The sequence below is a fragment of the Mugil cephalus genome, chromosome 19, assembly GCF_022458985.1.
Source record: "Mugil cephalus isolate CIBA_MC_2020 chromosome 19, CIBA_Mcephalus_1.1, whole genome shotgun sequence".
NCBI lineage: Eukaryota > Metazoa > Chordata > Actinopteri > Mugiliformes > Mugilidae > Mugil > Mugil cephalus.
This window is the reverse complement of record NC_061788.1, coordinates 394,346-421,448: the sequence shown is the minus strand read 5'-3', so window position 1 is coordinate 421,448 and position 27,103 is coordinate 394,346. Positions and strand designations below refer to the sequence as shown.

Here is a 27,103-nt window from a genome sequence, read left to right as displayed (position 1 = left end):
AATTACTGACTAGATCTCCAAATCCTTCAGCTAATAGATCAGGGCACTTAGCATCGACCCAAGCTCGTTAGCGTGCATGCTAATGAGGACGGTGTCCGGTAACCGGGCCGAGCCAGAACCTCCTCACAGAGGAGCTCAGAGTTCAGCAGCCGGCTGAATTACACATTTAACACCGACGCTGGTATTTAGCACGCAGTCAAATAAACGGCTAATTTAGCAGGCTGACTAATGACTGATGTGTTTAGCATGCGGGCTAATGAGGGAGGTATTTAGCATCAGGGCTAATGAGGGAGCTGGGGGCTGATTAGTATTAGTCCACAGAGAGAAGAGACGACGCTGTTTTCTGTTTACTGTCTCAGCCTCAGAAATAAAGAGCATCCATCAACACAGAGGAGGAGGAGAGGAGGAGGAGAGGAGGAGGAGAGCAGGAGGAGGAGAGGAGGAGGAGAGGAGGAGAGAAGGAGGAGAGGAGGAGGAGAGGAGGAGAGAAGGAGGAGAGGAGGAGGAGGAGAGGAGGAGAGGAGGAGAGGAGGAGAGAAGTGTTTGACCGGGGGTTACATTCTTCTCTGAGGAGATTCTTTAAAATATAAAAATATCTGAAAGCCATTAAACCAGGATCAGAAAACTAAAGTCACATTTAAATTTAAAACTTCACGACGATGAAGACGGAAACGATTAGAAGGAGCAACAGGAGTTCAGATTATTTCTGACGAATAAACAGGAAGTTTTCCACATGGAGAGAAACGTGGGAGGAACCGAGGGAACGGCTTCATTTAATGTCCTTTCACATGTTTCACTTTGATTTAACTGTGAAAGAAGTTTTAGAGTCTTCATCATGTTCTTATTATCTGGATGATTCTGTCTCCCTTCCTTAGCTCCTTTTCTCTCCTTCCTTCCCTCTTCTCCTCCTTCCTTCCAGACGTGGGTGACACTTTTGTGATTTTCTTCTCTTGCTCTTTATTTTTATGCACCGATCTTCACCCTCATAATTGCCCTTCAGGGATAAATTATTATTATTTTTTTCTGATTCCTTCTTTCTTCTCTTCCTTCCTTCTCTCCTTTCCTTCCTTCCTTCCTTCCTTGTTGTCTGGTATAAACAGTTATTTTTCTTATTTTTCTGTGAGAGTAAATGAGTTGAAACTCTGCAGGGATGATGATCTCAGCTCAGTGGCTACAGGCTGCAGCTGTACTGGGGTGGGGGTGGTGGGTGGAGGGGGGTGGGGATGGGGGGGGGGGGGGGGGGGGGTGCAGCTAAATGCCAGACTAATGCTCACGGGTGGCAAATGATTGGTGATAGAATTGAGGGCAGTGTTGACACGGGGCCGGAGAGAATCCGGATGCTAATGTGTGGCTCACAGACTGAAGACAAAACGCTGGTCTGGAGGTTTGAAGCTCGGCCGTGAAGAATCGAGTCTCTGCTGAGTGTTTACCTGAAGGATAAGGACGCCTCCACTAATCCTCCTCCTCCTCCTCCTCATCCTCCTCCTCAACAAACAAAACAAGTCTTTGATCAACGAAGAGGAGGAGACGCTGAACTCTTCCTCCCCTCATTCCTCCTACTTTCTTTCCTTGCTTCCTTGCATCCTTCCTTCTTTGCTTGCTTCCATGCATCCATCCAATCATTCTCTCCTTTCTTTCCTTCCTTCCAATCATCCTTGCTTCCTTGCATCCCTCCTTCCTTCTCTCCTTTCCTTCCTTCCTTCCTAGAGGTAACAGACTCTGTATAGACTGACTCTAGTGGACGTTAGAGGAACTACAGATCTATTGTTTCTTTATTAATAATAATGTGTTTTATAATCTAATATAATATCAAGTCTTTATAATCGTTAACGTCACGCGGCAGCTTCAACAGATTCCCTCGAAGAAAAAACAAACAAAAACAATCCACAACCGCCGTGGGAGAATCCAGAGCTTCCGTTTCTTTTTCCACGGTTCTCAGCAGAAAGAGGACGTCAACTTTTCTCTGGTTCCTTTAAACGTTTGTTTGAATGCGTCGTTCAGAAGCAGAGAGAATCTGTGCCTCTCTGTCAACAATAAGAAGCTCCTCGTCGAATATCTGAACGCTGCCGCTGCCAAACTTTCCACGGTGCATATTTGTGCATTGGCAGCGTTTCTATATTTGTACCTGAGCTTTTAATCTGCATGTTCCCTCCTACACCACATGCATGGCCTGACGTGCAGTGGGCGGGTGGCAGCGATTGTTTGGCCGTCGTCTTCATCTCACAGAGCAGGTTTCACACCAGGACCTTTTAAATACCACACGGGATGAAATTTAACACCCTCCTCATCCATCACACGCCTCGGAGCATGATGGGAGCCCGCGGGGGCTGGGATGCTTAGCGTGGGGTTATGGTTTAGAGCTCATCAGGGTGTGAAACGTGAGAGCTTTGACCTTGCTGACGAAGACGTTTCAGATCAGCTAAACCTTCACATCCTTATTTGTATTTGATGGTGCGTCCTGAGAGTCTGGACCTGGTCCACACGGAACCCTCGTAATATTCAACCTCCTCAGAACCAGAAGAATGCATCTTTATTTCTAACATTAAGATCTGTTTAGGATTAGTACGAGTATAAAAAACTAACCATCATCTCTGAACTCAGAAAAAATTATTGTGCGGACACATGGATTATTTCACCGTATATTACAGTTTAAATCACCAGTGTGTAACTAAAATATATTAAAAAAACATTTATTTTAATACAGAAGCAGAATTGGAAATAATGAAATCCCAACGTCCTCAAACGTGCACACGTGAATTTGTTAAATTTTCATGTGGACAACAGGTCTAAATGAAGTAGGATAAGATGCAACAAACCTACAACATAATGTCCCCATATGAGGACTTGGGTCTGAGGAGGTTAAACTATAGGTCTTGATATTGTTGATGTTATATGCAGTTTTCTGTAGAGATGCACGATATGTTTACACGACGAACCCAACCTGCTTTGCACTGATGTAGAAAGCTGTGATGGAGCGTTCAAAGTTAGATTCACTTGGAACAACTTGGTGTTGCTGTGTGTGACCTGGTGAACTCCTGTGGATGCAGTGTGTTTTGATGTCAAAGCACATACTACTGGGCTAACGTCAAGTCCCAACGTTCATGTGGGGACAGACCTGACGTCTGATGTGAGCACATTGTAGAGTTCTGGATCTTCATAACATTAATTATTCGTCTTCAGCTGCAGAGAATGATTGATCATCATAGATTCAGCAGTTTTCCTGTGCGGTGCTTTAGTTCTGTCAAACTTCTTCATGGTTTCAAAGGTCTCATTGAGAGGCCGTCCAGCTGCTGTTGGTTGATTGTTAGCGTTAGCCGCAGCAGATGTAGACGTCGATGATTAAACTGCAGCTGATTTATGAGGTTTGTTGTGTTAAAGGTTTCATTCCTTCTCCGTCCTCTCCAACTCTGCCGTTTATGCAATTGCATGTGCTGAGACCAGATCAGATTGGTTTATTTACAGAAACTTTATATCAGGCTGTGGATGTGATGATTTCAACTCAGCAATAATTATCTGTGCTGGTCGTTATCGTGCATCACTGGTTCACAGGGCTCCACCCTTCTCCACCTCATCGAACCTCTACACTTCCAGATAAATGTCTGTTCGCCAGCTTTTTGAATGTTTCTCTGTTGTGTCTTTTCTCTGAGGACCATGTTTTGGGCCGTTTGTTGGGGACTTAGACTCATTTACATTCTCCCTCATTGTTTCTGCACCGTAACTGTGTTTCATAGACACGAATTAAGATATAGATACGAGATAAGATAAGATAATCCTTTAGAATAACAAAGCATTAAAAAATAAATAATGAGAGTTCCTTCTGGGACGAGAATCTGTGTAGATTTAGTGAAGTTCTTCTGCAGCGCCCCATGCTGTGTGGCTGTCAGCGCCTACAGAGACTTTACATGGATCTAAAAATATGTTTCCCCCATTTAAATCCATGGTGATTTGGAGTGAGATGCTCTGATGATCAGTGTTTCTTTAAATCTCCTCCGTCTCCTTCGTCCTCTGGTGATAAATCTTTAGATCCAGATCAGAACAGAAACTGCAACTCTGATTTAAAAAGTCTGAAGACAAAAACAAAGGGACATGAAAGATGAGGAACTAGAGGGAGAAGATGGAAGAGACGCCACAAACCTCAGGAACCAGGGAGGACGGTAGATTAGGAAAAATCATTCCTCTGGTGGTTTATGGGACAGCAGCATCTTTCTAAACCAATCAGAGCTCTGGACTCCAGGTGTGTTTGAGTAAAAGCTGCATGATGCAATATGTCATTTTCTTCTGGTTTCATTGATAAAAGTCATTATAGGATTCAACCAACACAGTTCATCAGATGCACCCAACAACTTTTTGAACTGTTTAACTGTGTTCCAACTTTGATTCCTCCAGAACTAAACCACTTAGAGAGATTCTGACTTTTGTGATAGAAACTTCAGAGTCTTGTCTTTAAAAAGAGACAAAGACCATGAATGAGCTCCAACATGTTCATCAGCGTTCAGTTACTGTGGCTACGTCCTAAATAGGCTGGAATAATGAGAGGCTGAAGGAAACTGGAGATGTAGAGTTTCTCTAGAGACATTTTCAGTTCTGAAAGTCCAGTTTCCTTTCTTTAACTTTTTTTTTTTTCTGCATATATTGTGACCTGGATGGTCCAGGGCAGGCTGATGAGACTACGACAGCAGATGTAGTTTATGGAGCTCCACGGGTCACAAACACCACAAGAAGATGGAGGAGGAGGGTTAACAGGCAGCTAATATGACAGACTAGACCTTCAGCAGCATAATCAAGGGACGGGTCAGTCCAGCCCTAGAAGACAAGCTGATGGTTTACATGATGTTATTATTGAAGTGAGCTCAGAAAGATCTGTTTGAGAGAAGGATTCGAAGTACTGGTATGGTCCTACTGTCAAGGTTGTAGGTTGAGATGAGGACCCAAGTGCAGGACTATAGGACGAGGCAGGGAATTCAACCAAAAGGTATTTAATAACTAACCAAAGGGGCTGCGTACGGCAGCATCAAAAAGGAATCATGGACATGGCATGGAAAAACAAGGAACGAGGGAACATGACGAGGAGACATCAATGACACGGCGAGGAACAAAGGGAAAGGCAGGTCTATATATACAGAAGAGGGCTCAGGAAAGACAAGGCACAGGGGAGACGCATGAGGACAATCAACACAGGTGAGACCAATAAGCAATCAAGGGACACACAAGGAGAGGAAATCCAGAACTTAACTTAAAACAGGAAACACAACATGACACAGACAGACATGACATGACAAACCTAAAGAAGGCACGACAGACAGGAAACTAGGAAACATGGCAAAATAAATCAGGAAACACAAAACATGATTCACAAAATAAAAGACAGACATAAACCATGACACCTACATGAGTTTGACTTTGACGGCTGGGCTGAGGCCGTGAATCTTTTCTCTAATGCTCTCTAAAGTCATAACTACATAGCTGAAAAGGAATCTGGGGTTGTTCTTGTTTTCTTCTAGTGATGATGAATAATATTCTGTTCTCAGTAAGTTGTTAAACTTCTCCAAATGAGCTGATACTGAATCAGTTCAGGGAACCAGTTTTCGTCCTTTACACCAACTGGATGAAGCCAGAAGCTTTAGTTCATCAGAACAAACTGAGTCTGTTTTTTTCTTTTTCTTTTTTTCGTGTTGGAGAGAAACCTCTCAGCACTTCAGCCTCGTGTCTCCACAGAAGCCGAGTGTGAATAGGACTCAGGAACATGTGTCACTTTTAACTCGACCCTGAGTCTCAGTCTGTCTGAAACCAAAGTGTAAAAGCAGAGACCAGCACTAAGTCCATGGTCGTCTCCGTCACACTGATGGTGGCAGAACTGGAGTGTTTTCCATCTGCTGCTGTGTTCTTCTGTTCTTCTCTTATTTAGAGTGCGATTCATAGCCCGGTGGAGAGAAAACGTCTGTGATTCTTTAGGTTTTTGTTTGATATTTTTTGTCCATGTTAATCAAGTAAAAATCTGATGTCCTAATTACTGATATGATCAGCTGTTTTTGTTGAAATGCACCATGGACGCCATCGTCCTACCTCATCACAGGACGGACAAACCAACCAGCCTCCAGAGACGACATTTATGCTTCTAGGTTGAAGTTACCACAATGTGGTGACAGAAGATTTATTGAGTTACCTGCAATCTACAACATCACCCCTAGGTGTCTCTAAACCCTTCATCCTGGACCTTTAAGATCAGATAAATCACTGTGGAAGAACATGTCCATGTTGGTGCCTTCAAGCTTCAGTGTCTTCTATCAGAGGACACTTGGTTAAAGACTACGTCTCTCTACAAAGAAAAAAGCATTAAACAGAAATCTGCTGGTTAGTGTGAGGAGCTCAGATCTGAAAGATCTCAGAGAAACACTCACTAGACCGGACTGGTTAAAACCTGGTCCATGTATATCCGGTGTTTTACATGGAGGCCGTGCTCATGCATCCAGAGAGAAGATGAGAGCTTCCTGCTGATGCAGCATCGCAGCTCTTCACACATGAGTGTGTTTTTTTTTTGTTTGTTTGTTTGTTTGCAGCAGGAACTGAGGAGAAGAAACTCTCTGCTGCAGCATCGTCCAACATCTGATGGAATAGATCCACACAGGACAAACACAACAACACAGATCAGTGTGTTTAAATGTCCAAAGGGGGATTTCTCCTGGTGCCTCCCAGAGGGGGTTAGGGGACCCCCGGGGTAGACCCTAAAACTCAGACCTGGCCCAGGATCAGCTCAGGATCCTCCAGGAAGAACTGGATGTGTTTCTGAGAACAGCAGGAAGTTTTTTTTAATAATCTGATGATAATCTGATGATAGATTGTTGATAATCTGATGATAAGTCTGATGATAAATTGATGATAATCTGATGATAATCTGATGATAAATTCATGGACGTATGAATCCACGTCTGAGTCAAACATCGTCTGTAAATACGATCCACTACAGGAAGAGACATTTTCCTCAAATAAATCCACTAAATAATGGAGGTGGCATTTAAGGCAGCGCTGGGCTTGTGGCCTCCGAGGCGTCACATTTCAGAAAAATAAGTAGTGAAAAATAAATAAATAAATAATAACTACTAGTCGACCTTTCAAAGAGCCAGAAGTCAGTTTGACACCAACACTTCAAACCATCTGGAGGAAAAGGAAGTCGTGCCTGGTGGATAAGCTTTTATTTTTATTTTTATTGAAATGTTAAAACATCTTGTGCTCATTACAGCCTCAGATTCTTGGGCTCAGCTCTTCTCTCCAACCTCTGTTTTCTGCTGCTTCGCCCAAAATCGACCGCGCAGACTCGTATTTAATCAAGACGCGTTAAGGAAATAATAAATGTCCATTCTCTCTGATATTTACCGTCATCGCTCCTGTTGAAACAGGAACAGGATGTGAACGTGTATGTGTTCATATGTCGGGTCTGTTGGCTTTAAAGATGTTACTTTGCTGGAGGTTGATTCTTGTTTCTTCTCAGAGATCAGATTTTACCCGACTCTACCTTTGCTCCAGTAAAGTCTTCTCTGAACACCAGGTCACTGTGACTTTGTCTTGAGACACGATGAATCATTTAAAAAGGTTTTTACGACTAGTCATAGGGTTTTAGTCCTTCCTTCCTTCCTTGCTTCCTTCCTTCCTTCCTTCCTTCCTTCCTTCCTTCCTTCTCCAAAATAACACAAGTCTCAACTCATGAGATCCACATAAATAAATCGGAGCTGTCCATGGTGCTGAAACAGCAGCTGTTTATCTGTGAAAGATCAGATCTCAGGTGTTGGCTGAAGATGCCAACGTTCCTTCCTTCCTTCCTTCCTTCCTTCCTTCCTTCCTTCCTTCCTTCCTTCCTTCCTTCCTTCCTTCTGACATTCATCTAAATACCAGACAGTAAACAGACCGAGGTGGAGTTTCCACTGCATCTGTTCTGTTTTACATTTTAGACTCTGGTGACAAACATCATTAACATTCATTAGTGATCGTTAATAATCATTATTAATCGTTAATAATGATGAATAAATCTGAATCATCCTGTAACTCTGCAGGTTTAGTTGTTGTCAGAACTCTGGGATCACTCTGTCTGCTTGTTTTTGGAACTAAGTCTGATCCATGCAGCTTTATTTTTGTTTTTCAGTCTCTCAGAAGGTTGTTCAAATCCAGATCCAGGTCCAGGTCCAGGTCCTGATATGTCTGGTGACTCAACATGCTTCTGTTTTCTGTTTTTCAGGGGAAGAGTTCTACGAGACGTCTCCGTACGAGCCCATCCACTTCTCCGAGGAGTTCAGACACGCCTCCATCATCTCAGGTGATGTTTGTGTGTTTGCTGCAGCAGATTGTGGAGGTGGAGGTGGAGGAGGAGGAGGAGGTGGTGGGTGGAGGAGCAGATATCTGGGATGAACCCAACGCTCTCTCCATCTGTGAACGTGTGAATGAATCGTTGCGGCTGAGCTGAAGCGGAGCTTTCAGAAAACAAACTGTGTTCACGGTGTAATGTTGTTGTTCTTTAAAGGGCAGCGCGATAACCTTTGGTCCGTCCTCATCACACACTGTTTCATAGCGTTGGCTCCCAATCTGCTGAAGGCTCATCCTTATTTCCACTCCGAGTTAATCCGTTGATTAGTTTTTAATTAAATGGTGAATCCTTTAGTCTATTAAAGGTCAGAAGCGAAGTGGACGTCTTTAAACTCGGTTTGTAGCCACTAAAAACACTGGTTGTGTTTCGGTTGATCAAAGAATCGAGTGCCAGGAAGCGGCAGCACCACAGTAACGAAGATGATTCTTTCCTTTCGTTACTCTGCCTCCAAACAACAACCTCCAACAACTAATCAACACCTGAAATCTCTGAATGATGCGTTCAGATTTACTCAGAAAATACCAGGAAAGATGTAGTTTCTTATATTCTGATGTTAATTCTTATCAGCTAACGGATGCTAACACTGATCTAGAGCAGAACGTTCGTGGACATCTGCCTGGTTTAGTTTTAGAGCATATGAGCAGAAACACGAGCTGCTAGCTGTTAGCGTCACCATTAACATTTTCATTAACATCTGTAGTCTAGATTAGTTCAGATCAACTACGGTGGAGAGAGGATTCAGTTTTAGGAACATCTCAACAACTTCTTCTTCTTCTTTGGTATTTAGTCAGTTTTGATCTATTGATCGTTTTGCTGCTTTAATGAGTCTCTTCACTTTTATGTTTTTGTTTCATGCAGCCTTATTCGTTTATTGGTTGAGCTAAAATTAATTCTGTGAAATGATTAAAATGTTGCAGGAGTGGACACATATTAGCAGCAGCATTGGCAGCTTGTCTTTGTCTTGGTTTGTCTTGGTTTGTCTCCAGCTGTTAGCCGCGTTAGCCCAAGTGCTAGCAGAATCCCCGGCTAACGTATGCTTGGCTTGGTTCATGTGCTGTTTGAAGCTGGAAAGAAAACTCCTTCCTGCAGAGTGTGATGATACTTTATGTGTCTCCACTGGTCCCTCTTGGTGTCTTTGTCCTCAAATGTCCCATGGAGAGGACCAACGTGCTGTTTAGCGTCTTCCATTTAATGGGTTGGTTCTGCTGCCTGTCACTACCGGATCAGCTGGTGCTAACGCTAACGCTACTTGGACAAACTGAGACACGTTCACAGTGGTTCTGCTGCAGATGCTTCATTAATCACATTCATCATGATGATGATTAATACATGTTTATTTTGAAGAAACTCTACCCTCTAACTGCAGAGTTAGCCAGTGTTAGCTCCGTGCTAATCGTCTGCTGCAGGGAGTGTAGCAGTGTTGGCCTTAAAGATGTAAACTGGGTTAAGAACCGTCCAACGCTGCGTTATTATGACACTGAACCAACAACCTACACTCTAGACTTGGCTTCATTTTAGGTTTTTACAGTTATTCTTTACACAAACCACCGCTTCACTGTCCTGTCCAACACATCTTATCGTCCTGTAGCACCAGGCTGCACACACACAATGTCTTCATGTTTCTGTTTGCCTTTATTGTTTTTTTAATATTCCTGTTTAATTTAGTTATTGTTTATTGAGAAGGAAATTTCACATATGTGGGATAAATAAACAATGTGTTATGAACACACACACACACACACATACACACGCACACACACACACACACACACACTCCATCATCATCACTGCGTTGAAGCGGCTTCACACATGTTTCAGAGTTGTGTTTAAATGTCAGACGCCCGGAGCCATACATCGTCATTTACTCTCTCAGAGAGAGAGAGAGTGTGTGTGTGTGTGTGTGTGTGTGTGTGTGTGTGTGTGTGTGTGTGTGTGTGTGTGTGTGTGTGTGAGTGTGTGTGTGTGGTCAAACAGCTGTGAAATAGACTCAGCTCTGTAAATTGGCTTCTGCTCTTTCAGATTAACACAAGTACAAACACACGGTCGGAAACAAGAGAACGACAACTTCAAAAGCTTTTGTGTCCTTTCTTTCTTTCTTTCTTTCTTTCTTTCTTTCTTTCTTTTTTCTTTCTTTTGTTCCTTCTGTCTTTCCTTCCTTCTTTAATTTCTTTCTTTCTTTCTTTCTTTCTTTCTTCTTTCTTCTTCTTCTGTTCTTTGTCTTCTTCCTTCTTAATTTTCTTCTTCTCTTTTTCTTTCTTTCTTTCTTTCTTTCCTTCTTTCTTTCTTTCTTTCTTTCGGTTGCTCTCATATCTGATCTTTACCATCCGTCTTCATACGTGTTCAGGACTCAGATCACCTGAGTGCTGCAGTCTGAAGACACTATGTCCTCGTCCTCGTCCTCATCCAGAGACGCTCTGAACGCTGAAGGCAGATAACGAGGCACAGAGATGCAGGGATGGAGGGATGGAGGGATGGAGGGAGATAAGAGGATAATGTAGAAGTGTGTTAAATGGCAGTGGCAGAAGAAAGAGCACTGGAACATTAAAGTGTGTTTCAGAGCAGAGTGTTGAAAATTGATTGGAGGGGAAGGCTGGGCGTGACCGAGTGTTTGTGAATATGGAGACGTGCTGCTGCTGCTGCTGGTGGTACAAAGACAGTTTAACCGTGTTTGAGTCTTAAATTCGTCCAGTCCTCCTGCAGATGGAGTCAGTAACAGACTCAGACTCTTTCATCCAGTCTGGAGAGGTGGATTTAATCAGAACATCGATGGATGACGAATATTTAGTCACGATTCATCCATTTAGCGTTAATGCAAATCTGCTCACATCTAGGGATGATACTGGTACTGGCTACCATCACGCTAACGGTGCTGATGCTAGCAATACTAACCAGACTAACGTGCGTCATTTGGTGCAAGTGAGTTTTTAATTAGTGTAGCCTCCTTAGCTCCATCGCTGCATGGATGGAAGTGAAGCTTCAACACGTCTGAGATTATTTAAATTATTATTCTGTTCAACATAGAAATAAAAAGGCATCAAGTTTGTATGTTTTTATTCTTTAAGCACCGTTTCAGAAGAACCAGTTTGGCTCCAGTATCAGATAAAACCTGAACCTGACCCAGACCTAATCCGTTTTCAGATAAAGTTTCTTTATCCATCTTCTTCTCTTCTTCTTCTGTGGTGATTTCATGTTTTACAGGAGACCATTACTCTCTGCGGTTTAGCCTTAATCTATCTGTGAGAGATAAATGAGAGGAGAACATTTAACAGTCAAACAGTTTTTCATTCAAACCTGAAACTGTGTCTTTATGATGGAACGTAAAGTGAATACGACCATGACAGAGCAGAGGAGGTTATAGGGGAGGATGATCCAGCGTCTGTAGAGACATCCTGAGGCTGCTGCCAGATGGAGTTTCCCTGTTAAACAAAGCTCTTTGATAAAGTTTTAATGTGGTTATTTGAATTACTTGTTAAAATAAACCTGCAGCAGCCACTCTGGGAGAAGTAGTCAAACGTGTTGACTTCCTGAGGACGTCCCGCAGCGTCACCCTGCAGGGGCTCATGAGGACGTACGGAAATACAGAAAATATAAAAAATAACACGCTGTGGAGGCGAAGTTTAAGGCTTTAAGGTGTTTGAAATGAATCTCTCTTGGTTCAACAGTTCCTTTACAAAACGCTTCGTACTTCGGTGAAGAGTCAAAGACCTGAGAGACCTGTGGAGAGAACTCCAACTCCCAGGGTGCATTTGGCCTGGAGCAGCATCAGTGCTAAGGCTGAATGAATCTATCTAAATTCATGTGATGTGTTTGTTTTGTTTCTTCTTCACTGGTGTCCAGAGACGCTCTCTTAATCAGAGCCAATCAGTGTGGAGCTGGTGGCTCATCAGCGCTCTCATCTAAATAAATACCTCCTCCTCATCTTCATCATCTTCATCTGATTCAAGCTGCTCGTCTGAATCTTCAGACAAAGCGTCCTTAGCCAGATCTGAGACCAAGGTCAAGTCCATGAGGCGCGGTTTCAGGTGAGACTCTTGATGGCATTTGATTCTATAGAATCCCTAAATATCTAATAAATCATGATGGGAAGTTTAATCTTTGACACAATCTTTTAAATAAATAGAAATGATTGGCAGAGCGGTGCATGGAAGGTGGTCGCTTGTGTACCCTGATCTTGTTTCTATAGCGTCAATAACTAACAAAATGACATAATCATCAATTTTAATAACTACTGAAATGATGAAATCATCCTTGAATTTTTATATTTTAGTGGCCAAGCCCCGCATAACATGGAGGGGTGACTTGACTGTATCAGCTTAGGCACAGGGAGCTTATAATTTGGCTTCCTTAGAGAGTCTCGTCTGTGGTTTCCAGCAGGTTTTGAGGTTCTAAAGAGGAAGTTCACTTCTTCTTTTCCTTCACATCAGCTCCTTTCATCCTCCACTTTCATTTATCTGCGTCTACTTCAGCATCCTCACATCTTTTCTCTGCTGTATTCTCTCTTCATGTCAACAGCTTCCATCGGTTCTGCCTCTATTACACAACCTTCACATCAGCTGCTCTCATTAACTTCACTAATTTAAACATCGTCTTCTTTTCATTTGACGACCACTGTTTTTACCAAACATGGAAACTAAATATGAGGCTGGTTTACAGGATATGGACAATATTTACAGATGAAACCTATGTGCAGGTGAGACCATATATACATGACCATAGTACTGTGCAAACACATAGTTTAAAGTGTCCAGTATTGTATTGCTGAGTCAGAATTAGGTTCTGAGGTCAAATTAGAGACAACGGTACAAACTAAAGGAGAGATAATCACTCTGAGCCATTTGATTGTGACTTTAATGGACTAGACCAGGATTAACGGGGGCATTAGGATTTCTACTGCGATGAGGATTAGCCTGGTGCTACACTATGCAGCAGAATTCACTTTCAGCTCAACGCAATTATGTTGTCTTTCTTTGGAGATGTCTGTGAGAGTGGAGACAGAGAGGAAACCAGCAGAAACTAAATTAACAGCAGACGTTTTATCAATCAAGATTTACTTGAATACGAGCCTTTAATATTGTCTTCACCTCTGTTAGTTTTAACACTCCAGGTCATGTGTTCTGCTATTCATCCCTAAACTAAACAGAACTGTGTTAGTCATTAGTGATCAAATTAACTGACTCAGTTCTATGGAAGAAAATTAACAACAACATCTATCAACTGTCCAGCTTCTCCAGGAGCAAACCAGTGAGTCCAGGTGTTCCAGGTGTGACAGGTGTGACAGGACGCCACCTGAGCAACTAGTCCAGTCTCTGCTAAATATTCCACAGGCACCGGTCAGTGGTTTTAGACGTGGAAGAGAAATATCGCTCATAGTGAGGGCCATGGTCAGACTGTTTAGCTTCAATTAGTCAGAACAGAGTGCAGTGAGAAGGAAGGAGAGGAAGGAGGAAGGCTCCCCAGTAGTCACACTGATGACTGAGATCTGATCTTGCTTTTTCTTTAAACATGACATGATCATTAGGTCAGTCAATAACAGTGCTGTTTCGAACGGACAGCTCAGATTTATTTATGTGGATCTAAGGACTTAAGACTTCTGTTATTTTAGAGAAGGAAGAAAGGAAGGAATGGAGGGAGGGAGGGAGGAAGGAAGGAAGGAAGGAAGGAAGGAAGGGAGGAAGGAAGGAAGGAAGGAAGGAAGGAAGGAAGGAAGGAAGTAAAGAATGAATCGTTTTATTTTCTCTCGTCCTCCAGTTGTTCTGACCTTGTTAGATCACGTCTCGTTGTGTCTGTATAGATCAAATATATGTGTTTTACGTATTTATATATATTTATATACGTACATTTATCTGGAGCACACAGGCTTTAATGAAATGTGAGTGTGTGTGTGTGTGTGTGTGTCTACCCCAGGCCAGGCCTTTGTGTGCGTTTCCCGTTGCGGTCGTGTGTGACAAAGATAACAGGACGTCCTGGGGCGACTCTCTAATTGGCCCACACTCCTGCCCTGGATACTTGCTCCTCTTTCTCTCTATATATATCTGCTCCCTTTCAACGCTGCTCTCCTCCTGCTCCTCATCTCCGCTGGAAGGTAATGTGTGTCGAGGTGTGGTGGAGGTGTAGGAGGTGTAGGAGGAGGTGGAGGAGGTGGAGGAGGTGGAGGTGGGGGGGCTCAGAGATGATGCCTCGGGTTGTGAGGGTTAAACAGTGTGACCGAACCAGGAGGAGGAGACGTCTATTTGAAGCTCAGCTCTGGATCTTCTTCATGTTTTCATCGTGAAGGATTTAAAGCTTCGTTCTGATCTGGAGCTAAATATCTTTATTTAAAACCGTTTCATTCTGGTGCTGTTTGTTCAAATAAATTGCACAATCCAGTTAGAATAAAAACACCTTGTGTTGGGAGGACGACACATTAGAAATGACAACAAGTTGCTCATTAACTTAGTTTAGTTTTTTATTTATTTCATTCATTGATTAAAACCAAACAACAACACAAACGTTTCCAAATCCTGATGAAGAAGAAGAATCTGAACCTTTACCCCGAGAATCAGTTTTTAAGAACAAACTAAAGAAGAACACAATAAGCAGCGAAATAATGAGAATAATATAATAAAATGAAATAAATCAGGTATCTCCGTTTTATTTTCCATCATACAAAACAAAAAAAAATAAATGTTTGTCGAACTTTCATGATAAAACACATCAAACTAACATGTTCCGTTATATTTCCTTAACAAACTTGCTTTAACTGTTCTTTTAAATGTAAAGTTTGATTTGGTTTCTTTGTTCACATTGTTCCAGATCGATGAGCTTTAAACATAATTTACTGAAAACCGTCATGAAGCAATCATGGATTTGTTGGATCTCTATCTTGTTTTCTGCTCATTATTCTTATGACTCTTTTTTGCAAAATTAAAATTGACTGAATTTACATTTTTCAAGCATTTCCCCAAACTAGAACTAAAGTATCCACCGAGAAAAGACAAAGAACTTACATGAAATATGTGAAGTATGTTCTCTGTCCCTATAAAGGGTCTAGACCCATTATCAGACTTAGGCTGTTTCCATGACAGTTTTTCAAAATAAAAGTAATATTTCTGAAATGTCTCTTTGTACGTTAAAGGTGTTTAGTGAATGAGCTGAAACTCTGGTTAAGTCTCGTCTGGTGACATCCCATAATTCTCTTCAACTCTCGTCACTTTGAGGAAGATGATCTGGTCACATGACCTCCTGCATCATCTCCAGTGAAATGACAAGAAAGTGTTTCCATTGAACTTTAGAGATAAACTTTACATCAATACATCCGAAAAACCTCCTTGTGAGAGTAGAGATGTTTCAGCTTTAGATGTTTGAGAGATTTTTAGAAGTGGAGGCGGATCTTATTGTGATATTTGGGGTTTTGAATGGAAACACAGCAGCAGCCTCCAGGTGTGAATGAGGTTGACAGAAGTTAAGGAAGAAACCCACAGAGTTTCATATTTAAACCTCAAACCTCTGTCCAGTCCCATAGAACTGAAGAAGATGCTCAGATGAAACATCTTCTCCCTTTAAATGCTCTGCTGGATATAAACCAGGACCTGGATGTGTTTTTCTAACAGCCTCCATTAGTCTGTCTCATGTTGGAGCTGATAAACGTTGAGCTCCAGAACAGAGACAACATCTGAGTAGATGCTGTAGTTTAATAAAGTCATAAAGTTTGAATTATTTGCAGCCTGATGTCTCTGCTGCACCAACGTCTCATTGGTTAAGTTAAAATGAATGAATACATCATGTCTTCCTGTAATCGGTTCAGGGCCAATGAATGAATGAATCAGCTGAGAGGAGGAAGCCTGACGTCCTCCTGGACAGACGGCTCATTTAAAGCCTCCAGTTCATCCTCATCCTCCTCATCCAGACTCGGTGCGGCTGTGAAGTGGGACGATGCAGCCGGAGAACATGCAGCAGCATTTAACAGCTTACGTCCGGACCCTAAATGAAGGCAGCTCGGCGCCGCTGAGGTTTGCAGGCGCTCGTTATGCACGGCGTTAGACGATGCGTTCAGGAACACACAGGAAACTCATGCTTCCAGCCCATGAATAATTTCTCCAGTTAATTCCGTGCACTCAGTTAAATGAGCATGTTTGGTCTCTGAGGAGAAGCTCACGCCTCCTCACATCCAGGCTGATTAATTCTGTGAAGCCTCGGCTGCTGGAGGCTCTCTTGGCTCCGGGCGTTCTGCAGCTCCGTGGAGCTCCACTCTCAGACTTGAATAAAGACTTGACAGCGCTGCAGCTGCTCCTGACTCTGCAGGTTAATGTGAGTATCTGGGCCACAGTTGGTTTATTTGGTTTATTGTTTCCATGAGGCTGTAGCTCCGGCGTCTTATTGGAAATCTGACACTAAACACTTCAATACTTCACCATAAAAACACGAAGGAAGGACTCGAATGAGCTGCCTCTGCTGCTCTGGAGCCGTTTTACAAACCTCGACTTAATAACATCTCATGTAAACATCATGAAACCGTAGTTACTGGAGCGAACTGGGACAAAAATAAGAGAACATGAGCAAATATATCTAGAATATAAACCAGGGAGAATCTGTTATTGGTCTGGAATCATTTCAGAATATTCCACAAACACATCATCTGCACAAACTCTCTGCTCTGTAGTTAAGATAATTATTACGTTAAGTTCGATTAACACAACTGACTGATCTGAAAAAATCTGAACAAACGTCACAACATCAGACCCACAGAAATGAAACCTCTGACTTCAATAAGAAAAAGTTCTTTAGAGAGAAGCTCCAACATGAGATGCTCAAGTAGCAGGAACAATAACTACGTGTCCACATGTCAATAAATAGAATAGAATAGAATAGAATAGAATAGAATGCCCTTTATCATCAACAAGAAATATGTTAAAACAGAATAAAGAGACCAGCAGCATCAGTGTCATTTAATATTTATAGTGCTGATAAATAACTTATTAGATTATGTTCCTCAACTCTGTGCAAACAGACATGTTCGTGGTCCTGAAACAACATGGTGTGAACTGTACACCCACACAGTTTTGCACAAATTCATGCTGCTTTGCTGCTGTTTTTCATTATGTTTCCACTTAATTTATCTTTTATTCTCATCTGTGCTGTTTGTATTTGGTACCTATATACTACAGTTACTATGGGAAATAATCCAGGACCTAATTTGTTCCATCTCATGCTTCTGTTTAAAAATCCTTGAATAGTTTTGATAAAGTTCTAACTCTTTGGGAGTTAAGACTTAACATGTGAGAGACGTTCCAGCTGGTTCCAAAACATGGTCATGTTAGATGTTCTACTCCAGGTCAAATAAAACTCACCTGTTTGACTGAGACGCCTCCAACCAGAGACACTGGCTCCAGCTCCACTTCCTTTCCTGTTTCTAATAAGAGCTAGAGGAGCAGGCTCTGTTTTACTTTTAAGACACATGGGTGAAAAAAGTTGATAAAAGTAAGAGTTGAATCGATGTGAGCGTCGGGTTAGAGGATGTGTTCATTCTGTGTATGATCTTAATAGACGTCATGTTCACTTTAGAGCAGCCTGTGGAGAAAGAGCTGGAGCTGCTGACATCAGACCAGCCACACATCGCTGGCTTCCTCAGAACGCTGCAGGACCCCCGCGGCTTTTATCACTGCAGAGGCTTAAATGAATCTCTTAGAAATAAAAGTTGTTTCCTCTGGAGCTTTGTAAAACCACCACCTCTCATTTCATGTTCCAGCCACAACTCTCAAATCTTCTTGTTGGTTGTGGAGGAAACGTCTGCTCGGCTTTCACAGCCTGCAGACAGCGATCGGATTAGACCGGCTCCCAACAAACAAACAGCTCCAGAGTCTTTCTAGTCCCTCAACCAGGCGGACGCTGACTTTCTGCAGAAAACAGACAAGGGCTCAATTCAGTCTGATTAGGGCCGGAAGTGAGAAACCTTTCGATGAATCATCTCCCAGCAGGAACTCCTCCAAGTCCAACGCTCTTCAACTAATTCACCAAGTCCTCATCAAGCAGACGGAGACATAAACAGGTTTACAGACGCCTTCATACTTGACCAAGCTTTTATGTTTCCACCTTCATTTAATTAAAAGAAACATTTACCGGTGGATTTTTCACAACTACACCAACATGTCAAGGAGATTCCTTTCCCTCCTGAGACCCGAGCTTTTGTTTCTTATGTGCTGTTAATTTCTCCAAGGAGCTAAGAAGTAGAGATCGACCGATATGGATCTCTTAGGGCCGATACCATACCTCAGCATTGGTCGATGGCCGATATGTGCTGCAGATTTTTCTGAGCCAATATCTGGAGCTGATACAGCTCTTTCTCCCTCATGTATATATATCAGTTGATCTTTACTAAGCATCAGCTTTGAGCAGGACGAGTCGTCCCAACATCCTCAAACGGGTACTTGCTAAATAGCGATGTCGTAGCTTTTTACTTCTGATAGAATTTATTAAATTTGCATATGTCATATCAAATGAGAAACGTTAAAACGCATAAATAGACAAGTTTTAGTGAAGATTTTGCTGAAATGCTGCCATCATGTTTTTACATGCATTGAGCCTTTGCTACCACTGGATGGCAGATAAAGGTGTCCCCATATGAGGACGACGGGTCCCGGGAGTAGCTTCACACATTCTTATAATAGTGTATGGATGCTACTAAAGCATGTTTCACAGCCTCTTCCTTTATTTCCAGAAGCTTCTGCCCGACATCGTTCCTGTCTGCTGCTCTCCTCCTCGTACTCACATTATCCTAAGTGGAGTTTCAGGAACCCTGAATGATGCTGTGATTGGATTCAGCGGCCGTCTCCTCCGTCTTTGATCACCTGAGTGGACTCTAAAACGCTGACAGACAAGGTCGAGCTCATCTGATCCGTCTGATCTGAGGAAGAAGCTGAGAGGACGTAGGAGACGTCGTCGGCCGCCGGCCCTGATCAAAGTTTCCCGTCTGAGACAAACCAAATTACAGCTCCGGTGCGATCCAGTCCGGCCTCCGTCTGTCACACGTTTTCTGCTCGGTCGGATAAAGTGAAAAGTTTCCGTCGTCCCCTGCTAACAACGCGTCCACACTCTGAATGTGTGCAGAGATTTATTCTCAGGAAAAGTTTCTCTTTCCAGAAACACGTTAGAATTACACGTTAGAACACGTTTTAGTTTAAGACTCAGAATGAGCCAGATCAGAAATGTCCAGATGTGTTTCATCCTCATGTCTCCCAGATGTCTGCTCTGCTTCCTCTGGACAAACTCAATGCTCTAAATTCAACTTTCTGAATGAGGTCCTTGTCCAAGTTTACATGCAACGGAGAAAATCGAATAACTGACGGGAACATGTGCTCCTCCTCCACACTAGGGGGCGATATGTGTCTTTTCAGTCAGTTAATATGGCTGAATATGGCCGTTCAGGTCCATCCAATACGCCACATAATAAACTGGATTTGTTCATGCAGCAGACCAGCATGTAAAGAAACAACCAGATGGAGAAGAGTTTTTTAATATTGTATGTAAGTATGTGCTACTTATGGTGCAGATAAGATGTGTGTTGTCTAGTTAAAGTGCGATTAAGGTGTATACATGACGGGGAAAACCAATTTCCAATCACATTATCTGAGTGTCAGATAAGGAGAACAGAGTAATGTGTTTATATGGACTGAAGTCCAGTTAAAGTTGGATTAGGGCAATAATCCATTATTTTAATGTGCATGTAAACGTTCTGAGTGACTCGACTCGAACCATAGATCTGAGAAATGTGAGATTCTCTACTGCGTTGTTTCTGGATCTAGGATCCGTCTCTGTGATGACTAGTGCTTTGTATTTAAGTTAATTTGTCTGTAAATGGATCGTATGATCCCTGCAGCTCTTAGTTTTGGGACGTCTCCACTTCTTTAAAAACCAATAAAAAAAAAAAGAAATGTGCAGCTCTGAAGTCGAGCATCAGCTGTGACGTCCGTCCTTTATCTTGTGGACTCGTTGTTGTTGGTGAATGTTTGTTAGTCTGGTTAAACAGCTGATTGCTTTGTGTGTTTTTATCTCTCTTAGTGTCTTTTAGCTGTAGTTTTATCATCCCCAGATACGAGTCTCTGGAGAATCATCTGTTGGTTCAGCTCATTCCGGGATTTTGTCGACTGTCAGAAACGTCTACACAACGTAAACACACCAGAGGACAGTATTAAAACACGAATGAATTAGTTTTGCTGGAGGATGTGTAGGTGTCGAACATCACAAGGGAGCTTTCTCTATTTTTACTCTGAGCCGCTAAAGAAACGCTCGGTATCTGGTTTCATTCACAGTGCCTCAATACGAGCGCCGGCTTTCCTGGAAACACACGGCTGCAGTTTATCTGTACAGCTCAGGGCTGTGTGTGTTGTTGTGTGTGTGTGTGTTGTTGTTGTGTTGTGTTTGTTGTTGTGTGTGTGTGTGTGTGGAGAGTAAACTGCCAGTAGATGTTTGAGTTTGAAGAGAAAACATGTTCCATTAGAGCGGACTTTGTCAGTGATGATAAAACGCTGTAAAGCTGTACAGTACATCCCGTCCTGTAAACTCCTACACACTGACACACTGACTCCTTGTGTGTTTCTTGTGTTTATTACGTTGCGGGGGCTGAACTGTTGCAGAATACTAACGTCGGGGGGCCGTGTTGTCTTTGCTCACACTTTTTTTTATGGTTTAAAGTTCTGTAATGACACAACTAAAACGCTGTGAGGAAACTGGTCAGATGTCCTCGTCCATGGGCCTGATTGGACCCTCTGGAGGGCCGTCTTTGGCCCCCAGGCCGTAAGTTTGACGTCCTAATCTGTCCCAATCTAAACTTATTATCATTATTATTAGTGCTATGTTTAATCAGATTAATCTCAGGGTTGTTGTGGATTTACTTTTATTAATTGCGATTAAATATCATTCATTTTTAATCTCATGTTGATTCAACCGTTTCAGCAACTTTTTGTGTTTTTTGTCCACCATGTGTCCACATTAATGTGTCCCTGTTGCTACGGAGACAAACTAACTTGTGGACATTGTCCAACCAGAGGAGAGCTGACGCTTCTTATTGAGAACAGTCTCTCCCAGTGAACAGTGGCTGCAGGAGTGGACACATATTAGCAGCAGCATTGGCAGCTTGTCTTTGTCTTGGTTTGTCTTGGTTTGTCTCCAGCTGTTAGCCGCGTTAGCCCAAGTGCTAGCAGAATCCCCGGCTAACGTATGCTTGGCTTGGTTCATGTGCTGTTTGAAGCTGGAAAGAAAACTCCTTCCTGCAGAGTGTGATGATACTTTATGTGTCTCCACTGGTCCCTCTTGGTTTCTTTGTCCTCAAATGTCCCATGGAGAGGACCAACGTGCTGTTTAGCGTCTTCCATCTTCATCAAGATATATTCAAGTACAACAATATCTGGTAAATTGAAGTACTTTTCTTTTCAAATAACGGTTTCTCAGCGAGGCTCAAATAAAATAGCTCTGAAAAATGAGTGAACCTTTAAGGAACGGCTCCTTAAAAAGATGATAACAGAGCAATAATAGAACTTGAAATGTGGTCCTCCTGTTCCTGGGACATGTTGTCCAGTGAAGACACAGAATTCCTGCTTCTCTAACAACCATGACAGAAGCTTTTTGAGAGCATAAAAATAATGAGCTGACTATAAAAATGTTCTTGATCAAATGAATTCCACCAGAAATCACCACTAAACGATATTTATTCATGAGCTTTACACTAAATAAGAATTACATGCAAATTCCAGGACGGCTCAGCTAGCTCTACTATCACAGGATAAATATGCTAGTGACCGCTAAAGTAAAAGTAGCTTTATTTCTGTTTTATTGCTGGGTTTTCATGCCAGATTAACCAAACCTGTGACAGGATGAGAGCTGTGCACGGTATTTTACCATAAACCTCCAGCTTACCAGTTATTGGAGGGGACAGGAAGTGAAGTGAGGAAACGCTCAGACCTTCAATGACGCCGGTAAACAAACTGAAGGATCCACGCAAATCAGACAGCAGCAACACAACGAAAACCGCACAACAACAATCACTCGGGTGAAAATCAGCAGACGTTCGTGTTCTTGGGTTAAAGCTGCGTCACGCTTGATTTGGAGCAACGCTGACTGACCGGCTGAAGTAATTGCATATGATTGGTTGATGCATCATCGCAACAGAGCAGTGACAAAAAAAAAAGAAAAAAAGTTGCATCTCCTCCGACTCAAGTGTCAGACGTTGCTTCGTGTCTTCGGCTCCAGTTGAGAGAGAGATGGTCGGAGTTAGAGGGGTCCTCACAAAGGTAGAGAGAGGAGTTTGTGTTGGTGTGAATCAAGGTTATCTTCAAAAACAAGACGGCGTGAAGCTCCGAGTGAGTGCAGTGATACCGCACACCAACACACACATGGACGAACACACATACAGGCCAACACACACACACCAACACACACAAAGGCCAACACACACACACCAACACACACACAGGCCAACACACACACACACCAACACACACGTTAATTGTGGCCATATTCATATTTAATTGTATGAGACATCAGTTGGAGGTGATGACAGCTCCAGCCGTGGCCTCTGTGTCACCCTCTCCCTTCTCTTCGCTGTGATGAGGAACAACATTAATTTAACATTTTAAACTCGCTGCAGCGTTTAGCCGCAGACGGAGAAGGAGGAGGACGAGTCCAAACTAAACATTTTCTGCAGGTCGGAGGCTCCGTTTCTTCTTTTGTCGTCCTGCCAGGTTTGGTCCCTGCAGGAGCCTCGTTAGCGTTGATCTGGACGTGTCGACTGATTGACCTGGTCCCAGGATCAGGCGTCCGTCTCGTTAGAGACGTGTAATTGGACGTGTTTGGGTGGAACTTCATGGTGTCCACATGCATGTGTGTTGACACGGTGTGATCAGAGGGAGACGTGTCCTCCTTCCCTGTGAAGGTGGCAGACGTCTAGAAATAAAATGGAACTAACTGAACGTCACACAAAACAAAAGGTTTCCTTCCACTAAATCTACTAAATAAGAAGCTTTAATAAACGCTGTGGACGTGGACGTCTCTGCCGGTGACGAGGAGCTTGTTAGCTGACATCTGAGCCCTGTTAGACGTTTATTACGAACCACTTAAGCTCCACTTAAGATTTTATCGGCTCTCGGTGGCAGCAGCTCGTTATCGGCCGACGCTCACGGCTTCAGATCAGCTGCTCTGTGTCCGAGTGGAGCATCTGAGACGTTGATCCTGTCTCTGCAGAACAGGAACAGAACGGAACTTTGATTCCAACAAACCTTTTCTTTACGGCCAAAGAAAAGCTGGAGCAGATGATGATCTGATCTGGACCAATGGAGCCACAGAGAACACAGAGTTCCACCAAACACAGACCTGAAGGAAACGCCGTCCACCATTTTGGTTCCTACCACCAGATCCACCACAATGAAGATGATGATGATGAAGATGATGGTGATTGTGATGAAGATGATGATGGTGATGATGATGATGATGATGATGATGATGAAGATGATGGTGATGATGATGATGATGAAGATGAAGATGATGGTGATGATGATGATGATGATCTACCTCTACGGAGACATGGCCTGGCTAACAGCTAGCAAGCTAACGAGCTAGATATCTGTATAATGGATGGGCTGTTGTAAATATCCTTTTCCTAAATAACCTCTTCCTCAGACGCGTCATAAAACTGAAACTGTTCGATAGTGTGAATAATAAATGAACTCAGAGCTTAGTGGAAACGTGTTGCTCGTATCAACGCTCTCTACTGGGAGTTAACGAACTTTAGCATCGGGTTTTTATGATTAGCGAATTAGCGTGAGACCAGCGTGTCCACTTTCACTGACGGTATGTTTTTCTCAAAGAGAATACAAAAAATAGCTCGTGTCAAACTTATGTTTGAGTGTTACGGTGGCAGGGACGTCCACTAGAGACAAACTGTCCTCTGCAGAGACGTGGACCACCAGAGAATCACTGTATCAGAAATATTGTTCCCTGTGAGACTTCACTACTTTGATGTTTGTTCCAGTGTTTGTTTGTTTGGTCCATTTCATAGAAGCGTGAACCAGGTCGCCCTCAGGACAAGACTTTTCATTAAGTCTTTATTTTCCTTCCTCCCATTAAACGTCTTTAATCGTTGTTTAAATATCCGAGGAGATATCTTAATGTCATCACTGGGTAATTGAACCGTTTTATTAAAAGAGCTTTATCTTTACCCAGTTTATTTAAATGAGTTTTAACTCTTCGTTGCATCGGTGCAAACAAATGTGTAGAAATGTCGTTTTGATTCTTTTGACTTTTGAGTCTGAATCAGTTTAAAGACAAAATGTGTCCACTATGCTGTTTGTATGCTGATGCATTTATGTGCATATTTTGATCCATCTGTGATGATTTTGCATCTTATTTTACTTCTTCTGGTCCATCAGGACTCTTCTAGAGGAAGTAAAGATTAAAACCCAGCACATTGACTCCAGAACTGCTGGAGATGAGTCTGTAAATCACTTTAAATCATCTTCTTTCTTTTTTTTAATCTAATTTTTTGTTCAGATTCATCTTTGTCGAAGGTGAGCCCCTGCTCCGAGGCGGGGAAACCCTGTAACCCCTGCCTGGATGCGGCGAAGGCGTGCAACCTGAACGAGACCTGCAAGCGTCTACGCTCCGCCTACAACTCCATCTGCAGCAAGGCCACGCCCCCGCAGCCCTCTGTGGCCAATCAGGAGCCGTGCAGCAGGAAGAGGTGTCAGAAGGTCGGTGCAGAGATTTATAAGCTGAGAGAAGTTTTGTTTTTAAAGGGCACAAGTTGTGGCACATTGTTGTCCGGGATCTCCCGACCCTGAAGATCCGGGATCGCCCGCTGCCTTCACTGGCCGCGGGAACATTAAAACACGTATCGACCTGCGTGACATCCCCGCTACACAACATCCGTCTGAAACGTGTTAACGTATTGATCCAGATCCATTAAGATGCAGGAAACAGGCTGAGCGCTGTAATGAAACACAAACAGGGTCTATTAGGAATAACATAGAATCACCGGGAGAGAGGAAGGAAGGAAGGAAGGAAAGAAGGAAGAGGGAAGGAGTGCAGTAATTTCTGCTTTAGTTGCATCTTTTAGAAGTGACCTACAATCACTGAGTGTCTATAATTTACCACCAGGCTTCATGAGGACCAGACTTCATGTTTTCTTCTTCTGTGGTTTCCTCCAGTCAGACTAATGACTCTGGGTTTCAGGCTCTGCGTCAGTTCTTCGACCGGGTGTCGTGGGAGCTCAGCTACCCTCTGCTGTTCTGCTCCTGTCCGGACCAGGCCTGTGCAGAGCGCCGCCGACGCACCATCGTCCCGTCCTGCTCCCACCAGGAGAGGCACAAGCCTACCTGTCTGGAGCTGAGGCACACCTGTCGCTCCGACGCCCTCTGCAGGTGAGCAGCCGCCTCCATACGGCCGACTCGATAACAGACAGTTCCTTGGTTGATGAATTCACTTCTCCAGCTCAGCTCAGTTCAAAACACTATAGAGAACGAATATTTGGGATTTTCAGATGTCGCTGGACAAATAAATCAAATGTATCTTCTTGATATTTGGACCAGAATCCTTTGCAAAATATATAATAAAAATTTCTTAAATTTGTCACGAGTAAGTCCCTTGCGTTTGCACGTGATCATTGGAAGTGTTTATGCGGATGGAGCTTGTAACTAAAGTCTTGTTCTAGGAGATACATGTGACTTTGAGGAAATGAACTGGTCACATGACCCCCTGCATCAAAAACCACCTCATGAAAGTATCAAAATGTTTTAGCTTTAGATATCTGAGAGGTTTTTAGAAATGCAGGTGTTTCCATCACCAGTTTATTACTGAGATATTTAGGTTTCGTGTATTTCTAGGACGAATGGAAATGATGTTGTGAAGTTTGGAGCAGATGGAGGATGGGTTCCCTTGTTCTCTGAGACAACTTGAATCAACTCTTTGTCTGCCACTTCTGCAACAGTGGTGCAGGCGAAGATTTTGCTTCCAGGTCCCAGGTTAGAGGCGTTAGAAGGTTTCTAATGTGGGACACTCCGCTTCCAAACATGGGATGACTTTGGTTTTCTATCAAGGACCTTTAATGACATTTATAGAGTGATTCTATTAGTTTGCATGTATTTGCACCTTGCAGCCTTCAAGCAGGAAGCAGCTAAATGTCCTAAAGTTCCCCCCTGGAGATTCCTCTTCCCAGACGTCTGCTGTGTGTTGAGTCCTGATGCTGACGGTTCACAGGGTCGAGGTTCAGCGTTTACTAGAGCCTGACTGTTGTTTTAGAGCTTTGTCTCGACATGTTTGTGATAAATAAACAGCCATGAATAGTCATGAAGCTGGACACAGACCAGAAGTCAAAGTGTGCCGTAGGAGAGGAGACAGAGGGAGCTGGCAAACCGGGGCGTGAATGACACAAGGAGAACATTTACATTCTCAGAATATAAACACCAGCCGACCTTTCAAATCCCCGGAAGGTGGTCCGCCGACACTTAACCCGATTCTGGAGCTATTTCCAGAATCCTCAAAGACTCTTCAGACCATCTGCATAAACAACAAACCCATCTGCTGCAGTGTTTCAGCTTTGGATATCTGGAGGAAGACGTTTAACTACGTCACAAATAAGGGTGGTGGTTTAACCTCTGGTGTCAGATGAAGATCCACTGAGCTCCATAGTACAAAGAAACAGACGACATACACTAAAGAGGTGTTAGCATGTGGAGTTCAGTCTCAACTCCTAGAGGTTAATTAATTAAAACATGTCTTCATTAACTC

At 42.9% G+C, this 27,103-nt stretch overlaps 1 protein-coding gene across 1 annotated transcript in view; it reads left to right on the top strand.

Moving 5' to 3' along the window:
• The window catches only part of gfra2b (GDNF family receptor alpha 2b), a 64,193-nt gene that overhangs the window by 14,721 nt on the left and 22,369 nt on the right, over window positions 1-27,103 (top strand). The window contains exons 3-5 of the mRNA XM_047569110.1: window positions 8,228-8,305; window positions 24,869-25,068; window positions 25,550-25,737. Of these exons, the coding sequence (XP_047425066.1) occupies window positions 8,228-8,305; window positions 24,869-25,068; window positions 25,550-25,737 (466 nt within the window). The remainder of the gene's footprint in view (window positions 1-8,227; window positions 8,306-24,868; window positions 25,069-25,549; window positions 25,738-27,103) is intronic.